Source organism: Atractosteus spatula, chromosome 5 (genome assembly GCF_055471065.1).
Source record: "Atractosteus spatula isolate fAtrSpa1 chromosome 5, fAtrSpa1.hap1, whole genome shotgun sequence".
Taxonomy (NCBI): Eukaryota; Metazoa; Chordata; class Actinopteri; order Semionotiformes; family Lepisosteidae; genus Atractosteus; species Atractosteus spatula.
The window spans coordinates 56,993,204-57,011,693 of record NC_142710.1 but is presented as its reverse complement, the minus strand read 5'-3'; the positions used below and the strand labels follow the sequence as shown (position 1 = coordinate 57,011,693).

Sequence of the window (18,490 nt, the reverse complement as noted above, 5' to 3'; positions counted from 1 at the left end):
AGTTATTTTTACTTGATTTTGCATGCTGTTTCTGCTACGCTTCAGCATATGTAATTCTTTTGCTACTTAATTGTACACCCCAAAGATACTTTCTGTGTCCTCGGACCATTCACTCCTTCCAGAGTGCAACTGTTTTAGATTACTTTTCCTGAAGGACTGGAAAAAAGAAATGCATTCGCTGTCATATAATCAAACTACCAGATTTTAAAGTCATACTCCATCCATTCAAAGTCATACTCCATCCATTCATTTTCTAACTGCTTTATGCAATACAAGGTTGAAAGGGAGCCAGAGCCTGTCCTGTCAGACAGTAGGCGCAAGGCAGGATACACCCTGGATGGGACGCCAGTCCATCACAGGCTACACACAGACAAAAACACGCAAAATGTGAAAGTCTCTTACACGGGAAGATCAATTTTCAGTGTACTAGTTATTCTTAAATCTAATTGGATGTCCCTCTGGGGGACATGAGACTTAATCATGGAATAAAGGCACAAGTTGTTGAGTATTGTTACACAGAATCAGATAGGGGCAGGAGTTGCAGTTGTGACTTGTTCACTTTTCAACACAGATAAGCAAGGGGATTGCTGTCTCTAAAAGCAGTTGCCGAGCTGGAAAAAATCATCATCAAAATGCCAGGATATGACATGCAAGAACAAGAAAATCAATTCCCAGTGAGCAGAAATCTATGCCACAAAGACGTAACACTACTTATGAGAAGTACATGTAACAGTCTTCTGCATCAAATAGATATTAACATCTTCTGTTTAAGGGCAGTGTCACATCATCAGACTAGACAGGTGATCCACCCTAACAGTTAAGTGGACTAATTTTAATGTAAAGGATGAACTTAACCAGAGCAATAGAACACATTTCTCTCTGTCCTGATTTCCCAAACTCATATACTGTATGCCAATCCATACCTTGTCTCCTTCAACACCAAAGATCCTTATCCAATTGATCCATTGCTGCCTGCAAGGGGCCTATCTTTCACACACTTACTTAAAGGATACTGATTGCCTGAGGGGAAGAAGAGAGTGAAAGCACTACTGTTCTACCGGAGCCTTTTCTCGAACCTGAACATCAGGAAAGTATGACAAAGCTAAAGTACTTTTAAGCAGGTAAATTGCGCTTTCACTGATGACTCACCCCACTATCTCATCCCTGCTCTAGATGTCTGCGAAGGTAAAATGGCCGATGAGCTCATCCTCTTTACTGAGGGATCACTGCATCATAAACGGTCCCACAGTCCCTATTTATAATGGCAATTGACAACAAAGGAGAAGGGTTTATAATGTTATGGTCTAGACACCCATATGGGACCACAGTCATTTACAGTTCTTTAGACCCAGTTCCAAAGCAGTAAATGATGATCTTAAACCTGGCAATGACCCTACAACCAAACTGAAATGAAGTAACTCAACTTTTCTTTGACATCTGAAGCAAGGTGCAAATTGTTGCTTTTTTTCCTCTCCTCAAATGAAAAGCTCCCTCTCTCGGCTCCTAGATCAGTCTGAATCTCCTCTAACCTTTGTGAAATTCAGACCTTATGTTGCGCTTTAATGTGCACCAAATTCATCGGAAACCTGTGACACCAGGGTTGAAGAGAGATTGGATGTTTGAGCTGCGTGGGGGTGAACAGACGCTGTAGAACGGCCCTCCGTTCTTTGGTCCCACAGTTTCCTGTCGCTGGTGTTAAAGAGGCTTGTCAGGCTCTCCCACACTCAGCTGTTCAAGGCCGTTCTCAGACAACACAAGCTGTTATTCTCGATTCTGATTTAGTCTCATCCAAACATGGTACTTTTGATTCATCTGGACTAAGCCATTGCTCTTTTTTTCTTTGCGCTTTTGCAGTAGGAATCAAATGCAGTGAGTGCATTTGATTCTGATCCTCTTATGATTTGATGCTTCTTGTATCAAACAGCCTGACCATCTCTCTCATTTTGAAACATCTTTTCTCTTTGGCAAGTTTCTTTTGTCACGTGATTGTTTTTTTAGATGCCAAGTATGCATCTAATTTTTTAATTTTTGCTAATTTTATTAGGGGATCATGCCTTCTCTGGGTTACCTCAGACACTTTATAAGGTGGTATTGTGGCAATATTTTTTGTTTTTGCTTCTGTAGTGTTGGACAAGAATACATTAAATGTACGTTCTCAGAGCTAAATGGATTAAGTTGCTACTTTAAGCACAAAAGTGTGCCCCATCTGACCCCACACTTTAATTGAATGGATTTATCTATAAAGCTTTAATTCTCATACTTGCATCTGAAGAGAAAGAGGGAGCCACTTGAATCGTTGCTGGCAAAGGTTTAAAACCTGCAATCTCATTATTCTTGAGGAGATTAGATACCGTAATACAAGTACTTTATTTGAAGACAAAAATGTTACGTACTGTATGTTGCACATATTGAGAAAAATGTAATAACAGAATGCTATTTAAGCAACTGAAAGAACTAAATAGTTTATAGTTAAATAACTTTAAAGTTATTTTTAAAGTCTAACAGGTATAGTACAGTTAATTTTTCCTGATTGGCTTACAAGATGCATCCAACCTCTAGAGAAAATGCAAAGGAGAGCAACCAGACAAATAGTGAAGAGAATGTCATAGACACATTAAGGGAACTAAATCTTTTGAGTTTAGAACTTCAGGTAGTGTGTTTGGTGGGGGAATTATATGAGCTCCAGCTGAATTGTTGAAGTTGAAGAGTGTGTCTCTTGAGATACATGCTCATAGTGGTTCAACCAGCAAAGGAGCTCTGTGACCGAGATGTTGCAGGTTCAAACTTTTGTCTTGTCACAGTTGGAGCAGAGTGACTGGGATTCTGGAATTTAAATCAGAGGAGGCTGCCTACAGTTGCTCATTCTCTCCTGTGTGAGGCTGTAGGACTCCTAGTTGTGACCCAAGACATGAAAAAGACAGCTCTGGCAATTCCAGAATTGGATGGATTGACAAAAATTAACAAAAAGGCTTTACAGTATTCTTCATTACTCTACCTGTAACCAAACAAGCAAGATAGGCTAAATAGCCTCTTTGTAAGCTTTTTCATGTTATTACCATGAGACCTGAAAGTAACATTTTATGGGAAATATACATTTACTAGCATTGAAGCACGCTTCCACAAGTATATATGAAAGCAATCTGCCATTTAATCATCAATAGATCATTGGTTCATACCAATGAGTAGCACTCATAGCAATGAGTCTCAGTTCTGACGTGATATATTCCAGGTTATAAAGGCTTACTGTATGTTGCAAGCCAAATATAAAGTGTAAAATACCTCTCCTCCTTTCTACTATAAAATTGGATCCCAAAGAGCTGCTGAATTTAAAAGCAGTTTTCAAGGTAAAATAAATCATTCCAAATGATCTGGTACATCAGGCCTTACCAGTCCTCTTCCTCTGAGGGAGTGTGGAGACAGGCTGTGATTGCAATCCCAGTCCTCATCCCCGGCTTCCCCCTCACTAAATGTGTCAGTGCGTCTCCCCCCACTCTGATAAATGTGCCTTTTTCTTTCCTTTTTTTACAAAACAGAGTGGCTGACCGTTTCGGGTGAGTGCCCAAGTCTGAGAGCAGACTTGTTGCAGAGGCACCTTTTAATAAATGGGAGCCGGTGGTGCTCCTGACAACTTGTTAATTTTCCACTGCCATAGAGCCAGCCTTGTCAGTCTCCTCTCTCTCTTCTTGAGTCATAGTGACACCCCCTGACTCCTATAGGAGGGCCTAACTCCCAGCCTTCCCCACTGACTTCTTTGTCCAGGTGAGAGCTTGAGCTTTCTTTCTCGCTCACTTTTAAGTCCCTGCTCTCAAGAGTGTGCTTGCTTGCTTTGCTGCCGATGTATTTCTTTTTTTTTTTACATTTTTATCTCGTCAGGATAACACGACAATTTGTTTTTCACGCGCATCCAAGGTGAACACAAGCTCCCCTCACAGCTTATCTCAGTTGTCGTGAGGTTGTTTGATGCAGAAGGAGACGGCTTCAAAAAGCTCCAAGCCTGAAGATAGGAGGGAATTCAAAAGCCACAGCTGCTGCAGCAGTTTTATAGATCAAGTATACTCTTTGAACAAGTTGTAACATTCTAGATTGCATTGTTACTTATTAAGACAATAAATGATTCCGATTGTCAATTTTGTTTCTTTTACTTGTTTTATATGATTTGGTACCAGTGCAGTTTGGAGATGTCAATGGTTTCTGTGTGTCTTGGCTCCCCTGTGACATACAGTAAGACAACGAGAGGGAGCAGATAAAAACAATTGGCGATTTCTAAATGGTTGGGCATAAAATGAAAAGACAAACAATATCGAGTGATCTGTCAGTCTGATCTGCAGCTGGAACAGTTTAGGTTGTTGTATTCTCCTTTGGATGCACAGAAATTGTGGAATGAAATGAAGATATTGCTGTAATACTCTGGCAAGGGCCTGTAATCAGTGCATCAGTCTTTACTTTATTTTGCTTTACTCTACATCAGTACCAATGCTGATGTTGCATACATTGCCATTCCTCATTTTAAAGTGGAAACAGCCAGTTGCACTTCAGAGGCTGTAATAATACTATTCCCCCAGGATTGATCCTAGGTGCCAGGAGCATTTATTAAACAACCCTTGCACACAGTTTAACTCCTTCCATCCATTTACAAAGACATCAGTCAGGCATGACTAACCCCAGCAGTGAAGTGATGACAGGCTCCTTTATTTTCGCTGCCTGGGCTCAGCTATCAGTTTCCTTGGTGAGGGGAATTGCTGAGACTGGTGCTTAACAATGAAACGTCTTAATACATCATAATTATCATCGCTTAAATGTTTATAGTGCTCTTCATCCCAAAGGATCCCGGAAAAAGTGAATGTGCTTTGTGAGTGTCTTTGGTGAGACCATTGTTGCTGTCCAGTACATATAAAAAACCACATTACAGTGAACATCCAAGTAGTTCAGAAAGCAGACTATCACTATAGTATTAGGTAGGATTTCCTTGTGCACTATGTGGGACGTGATGATGATATTCCTGCAAGATCTGCTGATTATATCAAATAGTAAGTGTTCCAATAACACAAAATGTATGTGTGTTGGGAAGTGGACATTTTAATTTGAAAGGGATTTGCATTGGGTTTTGTGCTGTTCTATAGTTTTTTGTAGTATATCCTAGGAAATGAGGAAAATGGCATGGACTTTAGGTGACAATGCCTTTTCTGTCGCTGCTCCAGTGTTATGGAATGACCTTCCTCAGACTCTACATGAGTCTTGAAATCCAAACTTAAAACTTTCCTTTTTACCAAGGTCTACATCTGATTGTCCTACATCTGTAAAAACCTGTATGCGCTTTATAAATAAAAGTTATTATTATTAAAGGGTGCAGTGACTGAGGTGGAAAGTAGGTTTGTACGTAGTGACTTATCTGGTTAGAGCTGTTAATACTTACACTCTCAGCCTGGATGTTAATAAGGCTGTGTTTTTGTTACGGGAGAAACTGCTCCCGGATTGACAATTTGTGGACATGTGTGTTTCAGGGTGTCCAGAGCTGGAGCGGTGCTGCTGTCTGACCCGTGTTTCCAGCTGCACTCCATTCAGCACCTCCTGGGAGACAAAGAGCCACCCTGTGCTGGGGCACCCCTTCCTCCTGGTGACCGCAAGCACTTCTCCCTGCACGCCTGTGGGTACCCTGGTCACCTCTCTCTCAGAACCCCACTCTGTCCTCTCCTCCTTTCTAGAATATTCTCTCTATAACTCACCACTGTCTAACCTATATTCTCACTCCAGTCCTCTCTCTGTTCCTTTCTCTCTTCCTCTCTTCTTTCTCACCCTATACTGAAGTATTCATTTGATAAACACACAGTTGCTCACATTCATAGAAATTTTTTGTACAGCATCTGATACTTTACCGCAGTTGGTATGTTTCTTAGTGAGTAAATACAACAAACACACTGTGGTTACATAGATTACTGCATCCTACTTTATTAGTCATTTACTATCTCTCTCCTATTTAGACTTAATCTTTAAGTGATATATTCTAGATTGACTATAACTGTCCATAACAGCAAACAGCTATTATATGATGTGTTAATTATGAAATAGCCCTTCAGGTCATTTACTTTCACTTGTTGTGTACCTACTGTACATGGGTGATAGATTGGTTTGTTTTTCTTTCCCTTTTCAATACTGCAGTCATTGTGTGCGTTTCTCCTGCACCTAGCAACAGGTGACTCTTTGTTGTGATTGCACTGTAAAATTGTCTAGGACTGACGAGCGTATCCCCTCAGTGAAATGCAAAGTATTAGACCTTCATGAGTGAAAGAGGCAGCACAGTTTAGTCCCACACTGAAAGGCTGAGTAACAGTCATTTTGAAACTGCAGCCTTGTCTGGAGTGTGAAGAAAATGACATGTGAAGGAATGAGGATGAGAAGCATAACAAAAGTAGGAGCCGTTTCACATCCTAGCCTTATTTTGCCAACTCTGATTTTGGATAATGGAAAACCAATCCTGTGATGACTGCTGGAGCTCACTCTGAACCTATTTCTCCATCCCTGCTCTTGCTGGCCTCCATAGGGGGATTGGGTGTGTAACAGTGTGTCCTGAATTAGACTCTGCTCTCCTGCTGTTTAAAAATATGTAATTCCTTTTAAACTTTCAGTAGGTGAACTGGTAGATCATCATTCTAAAAAGTGGCTTTGTTGCCTTTTTATAATTCTCAAACTCGTTAACTTGATTTATTGTCATTGAAGCACCATTCAGAAATCACAGTATGTGACCAGACTTCGTTTCTGATCATTTAGACTGCAGTTACAATGCTCAAATGTGAATCCACTTTAGGCACAAGTTTTTGCAATTGACATTTTAATATGATATTATAAAGCTAACAATTTTGCACTTAATTGCATCATTGAAAGTCACCTTTTCTTTATCGGGGGTTACTGAAACTTTACAAACAGAGCTCATTTTCCAGAGCAACATTCAGTCCTAGTCATGGCTGACAGGTGTGTCTGCAGATTTCAGTCCTCATCAGCTCTTAGGAAGCTAAATCAAGTAATTGCTTGTTTAAATTGATAGATTTAACAGCTCCTTCCTGCACTTCAGGTGCTGCTACTTTTAGGAGACCTAGAAACCCAGCAGACACATACTGTACACATACAGACTCATTGAATTATAGAGTTCCATCCATTTCCAGGTTGAGGACAAGGAGAGCATCTTGTCCTAACTAATAAATCCTGCCTCAGATGCAATCTTAGACATCTCTAGGCATGTACCTGTGTTTGCAACAGGTGAAAGCTGTTTGAAACAAGAAAACATGTTGATTGATTATATAAAATTAAAATATTGATTGATATAAAAAGATTCAGGAGTGTTCTCTGAAGTTAGTTGTGAAAATGTGTTTAGAAATCCAGCTTTTGGCAAGGTACCGTATGATTATATTTTTCAATTTGAGTTTTAATTTATGCTTAAGAAAAATACAGCTAAATCAAGGCTCTTACTTGTTAGGAATGTCTCACTTTATAACAAATGTACAGGCCGTGCTTAGCTGAAAATCTTGCACAGTAGATTTTCAATTTTTATGTATTTGTTACTTAGTTTTTATATATATTTTTAAAAAAATACACAAAACATGTTCTGTGTAGAAATAATTTGACTTTTTTAAAAATGAGTTAATTCCACTCCTCCAGAGTCTGATCAAAAATCAATGACTTTGTACCAAAGTCTCATATTTTTTGCAAAGGTATTTCTCTTATGCTCTTGTGTCAGTTACACAACATGGGCACAGAGAGCCCAACATGCAGTAACTGAACAGAAAATGCTTCACACCAGTAATCCTGAGCAATCACACCACTTGTCAGCATTTCACTTGCCCAACTGCTACTGAATAATTCACACAGCAGGAATGGCATTGAATCCCAGCGACTCAAGGCTTGTTTGTGTGTTTGCATTAAAAACTCATTAAGCACCAGTGAAAATGCCCTGCCATAACATCATCAAATCATCTTAGATCACTCTGATCCAGTCTTTTTGGACATGGTCTCTTCCTACTTATTGTTATTCCTACTCATTTCTTCTCTCCTTGTTCCTGGTGCTGGTTCAACGGAGGCAGGAATCATTCAACAGATGTTCCAACGATTCAGTAGCATATTTGTGCCTCATTCTGACCTGTGCTTCAGAGATGGGTGCATATAGAAGAGATACAGTTTCATATCAAACAGGGTAGGGATGAGCAATCCATCTATACTCCAAACATGAACTTGCTGTTAGGAGATACCAGGTGTCCAAGGTGGGGGATATTCATGAGAAAGTGAAATGAGTGTTTCAGCTGGCAGCTGCTGGTGAGATCAACAATTAAAGAAACCAGGTTTTCTTTCTGTTTGCTCCCCACACTTCCACCACTGCCAGAAGAAAAGAAGTTCGAAGGGTGTTCCTCAGCTGCCTCCCAGGAAAGTGAAGACGTTCTGTGGGAGATGTTTTGTCCCCAGGCAAAAACTGATATTTTTTAAGGTGGAACCATCTTATTGCTTGGAATTTTATAGCTGGGAATGGGGCCGACCCATGAAATCGTACATTCCACAAAACTTCAAAATTCACCCCTGAAAGTGGCATACTATAGTGGCAAATTTTATGGAATCTTGTGCTTGGCCTGATGATTCTGTAACTCACCCCTGATTGTCTCGTAGCCTATCCAGAGACATATGCATTCTTGTCCTTGAAGAATTAAAAAAGAAGCTGCCTTGATATAGACTGGAGACCTTGGTCAACTCTGCCAATTTCTTTAGGTCTACCCAGAATGGGCTCACAGTCATGCTCGTGATGCCATTTAGTTCCTACTGTTCAACTCAAGCTGTCGAGTCAGTGGTGAATCACCATTCCAGATCTTGTTTATAGACACCTACCTATGCATGTGAAGCCTGAGGTTACACTTGGAAGTTAGCAAGCAGCTTAATTAGAATAGTGTATAGTAACAAAGCAGATTCCCTTGTCTCCTTTGCTGGCAATCTGTCAACAAACCTGCCATTTGATTTAATTGAATTGCTAGATTGCATGTTCTTTTATGCTGTTTAAAGAAAACTTTGAAAATGACATTGAATTATAGAGTTTCATCCATTTCCAAGTTGAGGCACTGAGTCATTGTGTTTATGTGTTCAGTTTATCTCTCCTGCTGAGCGTTCTCATCAAGGCTGTGTGAATGCGGGGCAGGTGCTGTCTTGACAACATTAATCAAAGGGTGCAAATTTGTTTCAAGCAGTCTATTAAATCTACATTCCAATGCCAATTTGTGTATTTGGAATGGGAACCAAGGTTAGGCATCTCCACGCATTTTATCTAAACAATAACCTTGGCAGGAATAGTGGCATTTTGGGATGCACTTTGAAAAAGCAAATCAGATTGTTTACATCTTTATTTTTTCATTTCTTATTTTTTCAAATACATCACCTGACAGGAGTTAGAGGCTGGGACGCTAATGAGGGATTTGTGTGACACTCCCTTCTCCAGTCATCTTTTTTTGTTGAGGACCACCTATTTAATATGTCAGTTGTCTGCCACGGAACATTTTTGTCACTTTTTTGTACAGTAAGTCTTTGTTCAAGACATATACAGTAGTAGCTGCTTGGATGCAAAATGATTTTCTGAAAAATCGGCGAATAAAGTATTATGATATCGTAACTAGAGTTGTATCCTGTAACTAGCTATGTATGAAGACACAGGAATCATTGCTCAGTCTAGATCGCTGGAAATAAGAGAGAAAATAAGTTTTGATGTCTCCAGTTACCTCCATCAACCTGAAATATAGAATCTGGTATTTCCAGTTACTCTGGTTGCTAAGTAATCTTGCTAAATTAGGGTTTGGTGACTCACTCTATGGTTATGAAGGACTTAAGCCCTGGGAAATCAACATGTATTCACAAACAATAACTAACAAGTTCTCTTCTACCAGATAAAAGAGGAATTTTCTCCACTTACCTGTACTGTATGTTAATTACAAATACATTCCACCAGTTTGCCAAAGTTTTGTTTAGGTGGGAAAAAAAAATATAGTCTTTTCCAATATGTTTAGAATGATTCAACTCAGTGAGATGTTCTTTCCCTGAATCTGTCACATAGACAGAGAAAGAAAATCCAGCACTGGCAGTAAACAGGATAGTACAGCCTATGTGTTTTCAGAGTCCTGTCTTGGGCTGAGCGAGTAGCACACAGCACAGCCAAGGTAGCGATACATTATGAAAGAATAGCTGCACTAGTGAGATTTTTCGATGGAAAGAAAGGACTTTTACACACAAAAGACAGGGTATAGTCTCTCAGGTGTTCCCCTGTTATTGTCTTAAAAGTCCTCCTTGAAATTTTTAGGAGTTAATGTCCTTTGCATCAAGGCACATTCTGTCAGTTTTCAGGAAGCTCTGAATTCATAGAACCTAATCAGAATATTCTCAGCCCCCTCTGAGCTTTATTGGGGTGCAACACCCCAATATCCCCGTAGTGCCGAAACCATTTATGCTGCCTTCAGCCCTTGACCTACATAGTGTTGTAACACTGGTAGGACCTTGCACTCCAGGTGGCACAAGAGAGTACATCTTCAGTACATCAAAGACTGCACACTGACTCAAGAATGATATCAGAACTGAAAGGGCATATCATTTAGAAACAGATTTAAAGAAGACGGGTTTTTTTTACGGAACAGAGATGTTTTAGAAGATCTAAGAGAGGTTTCCGAGACTCAGAAAGGGATTAACATGCACAAATTGAAAATGAAGTGCAGCTGCTTGCAGGAGTGAAGGCAGGAGGCTCTTCTATACACAAAAGTGTTACGGATTGCCAGATTCCATCATGAGTCCTGTCGCTGGGGGCTTTCAGGATGGCTCTTAATAGGGTTAGATGAACACATTGAGTTAAATAGCATCTTCTCATCTCTAAGCTTACAGTACATTCTTTTGGTTGATCTTTCTTGTGAAGTTCTTAGCTTTCTTCAAAGCAGCACGGAACTTGGTATATATGAAGGTAGTGTTCAGACATCTTTAGATTTTAAATGACAGCCTAAAAATGTGATTGTGCTTTTTTTTATTTCAGTTCATAATGTGAGGTGAGAGAATCTTCCCTTTTGAACAGAGCCTCTGTGAACACTCTGTGGCACGGAATAGTAACGCAAATGTTATCACCTAAGAAATCACACTGTTTAAGTCAGTTTAACTGTTCTGACTCTTTGCGAAGAGTCCTATTCCAAATGGCAACTTTGTAGCCCAAGGGTTTGAATTTTAATGAGTTCTCTATAGTTTCACTAACTTTTTTTTGTTTTAGTTTACTTTCAGTCCACTAGAATATAGTCAGTTCTACTATTAATCAACATGAACAGCTGATGCAACAGGTCTTTATATACAGTACAGTATTAAGGCCACAATAATAGAGCCACTACAAAAATGACTTTTAAGGCCAGCAGAACAGGAGAATTGACATCAGATTGTGTCTAATCACAGTTTTTTGGATGTTCCAAGGATGTTCTCAGACAGAGATTTTTCACAGCGCAATTAGACACTAATCTGGGGGAAGTATGCAAATAAGGAGGTTGAAGACAACATACAGTAGGTGTCCTAGCATTTTCTAAAGCCTCTCAAAACAGGGCTTGCAATTTGTCATATCAGTAATATTTCAGTACAAAGCTATAGTAATGTACTAGCCAGTTATAACCAGGTTAGCCATCTTACTCTTTATGGAGCTACAACACATCTATAAAATTTGTATTATTATTATTATTTTTATTATTATCATTATTATTATGAGCATGAACATCATTGTCCAGTTCTGAGAGAGCTGAAACCTACCCTATCCCGGCAAGCAACGGGCACAAGGAGAAGTATACACTCTGGACAGGATGCCAGTCTATCCTAAGGCAGACACAGACACTATCATGCATACACTCAAACCAGGACCAATTCTCCACCAGTCTTCAATGATGAGGTTATTGCTTTCTACATCCTGTCTTTTATTGGGCTTGTTCTCATATTCCAGCTTCCCCCACCCCACTCCTAAGCAAGGCTCCACAGTCTAATAAACTGTTTTTCTTTTTTTTCTTTACAGCATGGAACTATCCTGTTAAATTATCCATAATCTTCTCTTTTGTTCATTGCAGACACAATCTGACGTTTTCTAAATGAGTAGTGCAAAATTATAATGATTTATACTCTAGCATATACAAACTGGTAATACAGAAGTTGAGGACACTGGTCTTGAGTATGTTCTTAGGGTTGTTTATTATTTTGACTATAACACTCCCAAATATTGAATATGAACATTTCATAATCACAGCTCTGGGCACTTTTTCTCCGATGCATGGGGATTGTGGCCTCTTAATGAAGACAGGCAGTTCAATATTGATTTTAATTAAGTAATTATGAAGCCATTAGGTTTTGGTTTTCTATGCCTTGTGATTTGGATTTTATGTAAAATAGGTATATTTATATGAATTATGCATTATATTACTTCAACGTCAAAGTCTGTATCTTTGCCTACACATTCAGATAGAGTGCACTGTGCAGTCTGATTGAAATCTCTCACTAGCTTTGTCTTCCACACTGAACGTTATGAAGTGTTTCCTTTCTCTCTCACTCTTAGAGCCGAGCATATAGGCAAATTGCTTTTTCTTTTGTCTCTCCGCAGCATGAAATAGAATGTATATTGAATAACTTCCTTCTCTCTCAAGCCCCTTGCTCTCTGTCGATATATAATTGCTGAAGTTATTAGTATGTTGTGACTTATTCTCTTCTTCTGTCATTATGGATTTTACTGCATGCAATGTTACAGCACAGAGTAATTATAACTAACTGGAGTATTTTATATGTGTTTTGTGGTTCACTCAATTTGGAGCCACCCTCTATCACTAAGAAGTGAGTGAATCTTTGCTTTGATGCTGTAAATACAAATGATAACTGTGATTAATGACTGTGTTGTTGTTGTTATTTCATATTTGTCATGGCTTGTTACCAGTAGTTATAGTTTTCTGTGATTTTTCTGTCCATTGCAGAAAACCTGTATTACTATGTAATGAATGACCATATGTGCAGCATTACAGTATATTTCACTGTTCAGGGACTTGGTCTCTCTGTGCTGTGTGTTATAATGTATTAAGTGGCATTGCTGTACAGTGACTGTCTCTTTGTGGTGGTTGGTTACAGACACAGACTATATCAGCGTGGAGGAACAGCAGAAGGTGGAACAGATGCTGGCCTTTCTGACAGAAGAGTCCAAGCAGGCAGCAGCCAGCGCAGCAGTGAGTGGGGACCGGGGTCAGGGGGGAGTCACAGCCATTGCAACCAGTAGAGAAGGCTCAGAGGAAGGTTCAGACCAGCAGTGACCAAAAGAGACACACCCATTGAGGCTAAGAGGCTGTGGAACATTCTAAAGACACAATGACCATTGTCGTGAGGAGAGGGCTGATAAACAGACACTATTATTGAACCCAGTGAAATTCACAGTTGAAGTACAAAAATGACCTCACTTACATGCATTTCCATACGATACCTCAGGCTGTCTTGGTAGACCCTCTAATGAAACTTATCTGAAAGATAGGAGATCAGTACATTAGTGCTAGTTAGGGCATTTAAGAGTATGTTAATTATCTTCTGCAGATGCCTTCTTTTGCCATATAACATCACTCAAAGAGCACCATTTGTGCTTAATTTAGGTTCACACATGGCAGTATATTGAGTGTGTTTTATTTTCTGTTTTTCAAAGAATATATCCAAAAACACAGCTGCAGGAGCACCTTTTTACATGAAAAAAATTGTAAATACTTTAATATTGTACGGTAATATCAGACTCCTTTTGAATGTGAGACACAAAATATTTAAGAATAATGGCAGTATAATTTGGTTAAAGATCACTGGAATATTTCAGGATGCAGGTGAAAGAACTCTTAATACACCAGAGTTGAGAATGTGGGTTTGGGGAACTGAGAATATGCCTTTGATTACAGTGCTTAAGTCAGTATAGATTGTTACATGTTTTAATTGCAACTAGAGTAATGGCTAATAATCCTAAATTAAAGAACATCTAGTGAAAAGGGGATTACAGATTGCATTTCCTGCAATTTTATGGTGGCATTAATGGTGTTCTTGAGACATTCAGTCAGAAAGATAGATAGAAAGTAGAGTCAGGGTCTTTTAATGGCTTCTTGTTTGAATTTCTTATATGTGGATCTGTTTCTGAAAAGAGAAAAATATGCTGTTTTATCAACAAACAAAAATACCCAGCTATAGTTTAAAAGAGTATTTGAATGTAGCAGTGGTGTAGTTAGACGTCCAGTACTTTATTGTCATGCACTTTAAAATGTTTGGTTCAGTTGCCCAAGAGGTTTGTGTACCATTATAAGAAACAAAAGGATATACCTTGTCAACAAGATATGTTATCTCCAGCGTGCTGGTTAAATACAGTATCACTCTAGGCTTATACAGTAAGCTTCCCTTTTAATTCAGGTGGTAAAGTTGCTTCTCAGTTCTTGACCTGCTCTTATGTGCAGTAGGGCTGATGGAGCAGAAGGGTTGTTGTGCGTCACACGGGTGGGAGCTGCACTTCAGTGATGGCTACAATGGGTCCCCTCATTTCTGTAAAGCAGATAAGGATCCTTTGGGATGAAAAGTGCTGTATAAATACAAGGAATCATTATGATTAGGTGGCATGGTGGTGCAGCGGTTAGCATTGCTGTCTCACAGTGCTGGGGCCCTGGTTCAATCGCAGACCTGGTATCTATCTTGCTATCTGGTAGTTTGGAGTTTGTATGTTCTCCTCCAGTCCAAAAACATACTGGAAGGTCACTTGGCTTCTGGGAAAACTGGCCTTGGTCTGAGTGTGTGCGTGTCTGTGTGCACCCTGTGAGGAACTGATATCCAGTCCAGGGTGTTCCAACCTTGCTCCTGTTGCTTGCCAGGATAGACTCCAGCTCCCCTGTGACCCAAAATTGGAAGAATTGGTTAAAAAATGGATGGATAGATGGATTAGTAGCAGAAATTGTATTAGGAATAGCAACAGTAGCAGTTAATGTACTGTAGCAGCAGTAGCATCAACATTAATATTATATTAACATTTGGACTATAGATTCTTTTCTAAGGTTTCTATTTTTCAAATAGAAACGTGTCTTATTCTAATTACATGCTTTTTGTGGATTTTTTCCTTGTCCTGGAGAACCTCACAGCAATATTATACTCTTATTGGATTTCCAGTGGGAATTAGCAAGTTAATACAGCAAGACGCAGAATTGGTAAACTCCCCGAACATATGGGTTACCATACAGATCAGGCTGCGCGCTGATTTAATAAGAAGGTCACACCGAGTCCTTTTCAAGTCCTTTTTATTAAATCATTATAGTGTTCGTAAACCTGTCTGGCTGCCCAGTAGCTGAGAATCTAGTTAGATCATTTTTTGCCCTGTATCAGTTTGAACAAGTTGCCAACAGCAACCACTTTGAACAGCTTTGACAACTACCCAGGCAAACTAAGCCTTGCCAAACCATTCAGACCAATGAAAATGCCACTGATGCCTGTCTACAACCTTCACAGGCAGTAGGAAGGGAGAGCTGAGCTGTCTGGCCCAGGTAATGTGCTGTTTAAACTGCGGTGAAGTGGCGGATGATGACTGGTAATTGCTCTGCCCAGGACTGACCTTTACTATCCTCGTGTGAAGTACAAAGCTTTCATCAGCGCTTATTGTATTTCCATTAGCGAACCTTTTCCCATTTGTCAAGCTTGCACTGTAAACTCTCTTGGAAAAAACCTCCTAGACAAGGCCTCTGCCTTTTCACCTGTCACTTGTGAATCCTGAGTTGATGCTAAAGCTCTGGACATGTAGGTTGTAATGAATGGCTGTGATCACAGATGTATATTGATAAAATGTATACTGCAAAAAAATAATGATCTTTTTTTTGTTGCTAAAATAATTCAAAAGAATCTCGGTCTCCTCAAGGGCAGAGCTCTTTTTGAGCTCTTGGAACTCACTAAGCACCATGCTAAGCCGTCCAAAATTACCTGTATCTTTTCTTAAAAACCATTGCCTTTGGAGAGCAAAAATTACACCTATCTTACGCAACTCTAAATCCCCTATAACTGTCAGGGTTTAAAGGGATTAGATATCAGCTTCATTCATTTTCACAGGGATTTTGAGTGTTATCAGAGTACAGTTAAGAAATTCCCTCAGAGATTCTTGGAAGTGAGATACATCTCATGTTCAGTAAAAAGATACATGTCATTGAAGTATCTTTTTGTTCTGCTAGAATATATGAATTCATTTTGAAAAAAACAGATGTGGCATTAAAATACCCATAAAATATTTTGCGATATATTCAAAGGCTATGGCAATGGGAGTCTTCTCTCCACTTGTACTGCTCACATTATAGCCAGAGAAGTTAATACATTCTCACATTGACCTCATTATTGACTAACAGTTTCCTGTTCTGGACTGGAGGATCTGCACAGTGGAATATTCGATGGTGAGGGTGGCTGGCCTGTGCAGTGGAATTAAGATTCGGCAGAGATAAACGAGGGAAAGTGAAACCGGGTCAGGTAAATTTACTACTCCAATGTAAGGAAGATTAGGAATACCCGGTCCCTGCTAATGTAAGCATCATTCAATTTCTTACTGACTGCTTTTCCCAAGGACGAGTTCAGGAGCATCATTAACACACGGCTGAGCATTTAAGTACAGATGTCTTCTCAGGTCTTGATCCAGCATCAATCTGTACCACTGTCTCACAGAAATGCAAACAGCAGAGAAAAGAGAGAATAGATTGTAAAAAGAGAAATGAGGGAATGAGTGTTTGGGGAGACTGGAAGGATAAGCACTTATATTAACCTTTTAGGGTGTATTATAATAAACCTGTGCTATAAGACATGGAACACAGAGACTCTGTTTAAAAAAGACAAAGAAAAGCACAACCTTCTTTGAACCTTCTGTACAACATCTAATTGACTGTTTTATGAGCCAGAGAAAAGTACTTTTCTTCCAAGCCTAACAACGTTTTTAAGTCGTTTGTCTTGCTTGAAAATATTATTTTAGCCCTTTGGGTTACCTTTGCCGTTCGACTTTTTATACAAGAGTACAGCATGGGTTGTTTGGTATTGTGGGATCAGAAAAGACCAGACAAAGAAGATGAAAGCTTTGAAAATAAATAAATGAAAGATTGATATAGAAGTGCCAAGAGCAACACACAAAAGCTGCAAAGCAGGGAGCAGCAAATTTTCTTCAGGATGGTTGCAATAGATTTTTCATTGACATGTCACTCAATCACAAAAGTCTTTGTAGAATATCAAAAAAGAGAAATGAAATTGACAGAGATGTAAATTGCGGTATTTGATTTAAGCACCTGGAGGAACGTGATAATTTCACCTTCTAGCTCTGTGTGTGTTCAAACCATGTTGTGCCCAGATTAGGCAGGACAAAGTAATCGTCAATTCTCACAGCAATAGCAATGAGAGGAGTGTTGACAAAAATAATAATAATCATCTGATTTTTTCTTAACGAAATGGAATAGCAATTTACAGGATTGGAAGCTTTGATGGAGATTTGCAGCCAGCGCCTCTGTATGCCGTCTGGCTTGGTTCCAAATAGTTCACTCGCTCATTTGCACAACAGTAAAGCTGAATTTCCCCCAGCTGAAACCTCACCGCCACCACCTACACCATGCCAACACAAATAAAGGGCAAAAAACTGCCAAATTTACTGTAGTAAACACTCTGCAAAGGGAATGACAGTAAAACCCATACTTCCTGATGACAGCTGTTCTGAAAGGTCAGCACTGCAGTGCTGAGCCACTGGACTGCTGTCTCCAGCTGGCACCACTGTCTGTGGAGGGACAGAGCGCAGGAGAGGCCTTCCGAAGTTGCAGGCCCGTGGGGAGGCAGGGGCTCGTGTCTCCCACAGTGCGAGGCTCATAAATACCACGCTATCCCTGATAAGCCTGCGTCTCAAAAAGGTCACACATCACCTTCTTCCCTGTCCTTGCACCAGCGTCTGATACATTCATTTAAGAGAAGGTTGGGTGACATGAAACAATCGTCATGAGACAATTTTGTCAAAGTTTGTCTATGAATTAATACTTGTTTTCAAAGCGCTTCTGTGACAAGTGTCCACCACCGTGTACTATACTAAACCCAGCTGTCTAAATTTTCCCACTAAACTTCCTTGCCCTTTTTGTGTAAATACCAGCGTTGATCATGAGCATCTGTATCAGATGGTTCTGTGATAGTGCCTGCTGTTTTGTGCTTTTCCATGACAAAGACTCCTCATTCTCGGGTATGGCATATCCCACTGAGCGAAACATACTAACACCACAGCCACTGCAGCTGAAGGGTAGAAAGGTCAGACTGGATTTCCTTTGCTGCTACAGTAGCCGACATGGAAGTGGAACGTCTTTGATGGACTGGGGCATTTAGAAGCATTTTATGCCTGGGGTTGCTTTCAAATACAGTCAAAGCAAGAGAGAAAGTAGATGGAGAGAAAGAAGGAACAGAGAGAGGAGGCCATTTGCTTACATCCCTAAGGGTT

The 18,490-nt window shown here is 39.7% G+C and overlaps 1 protein-coding gene across 1 annotated transcript in view; it reads left to right on the top strand.

The window, feature by feature from the left end:
* The window catches only part of rnf123 (ring finger protein 123), a 126,544-nt gene that overhangs the window by 92,678 nt on the left and 15,376 nt on the right, over window positions 1-18,490 (top strand). The window contains exons 36-37 of the mRNA XM_088917257.1: window positions 5,502-5,644; window positions 13,132-13,226. Of these exons, the coding sequence (XP_088773383.1) occupies window positions 5,502-5,644; window positions 13,132-13,226 (238 nt within the window). The remainder of the gene's footprint in view (window positions 1-5,501; window positions 5,645-13,131; window positions 13,227-18,490) is intronic.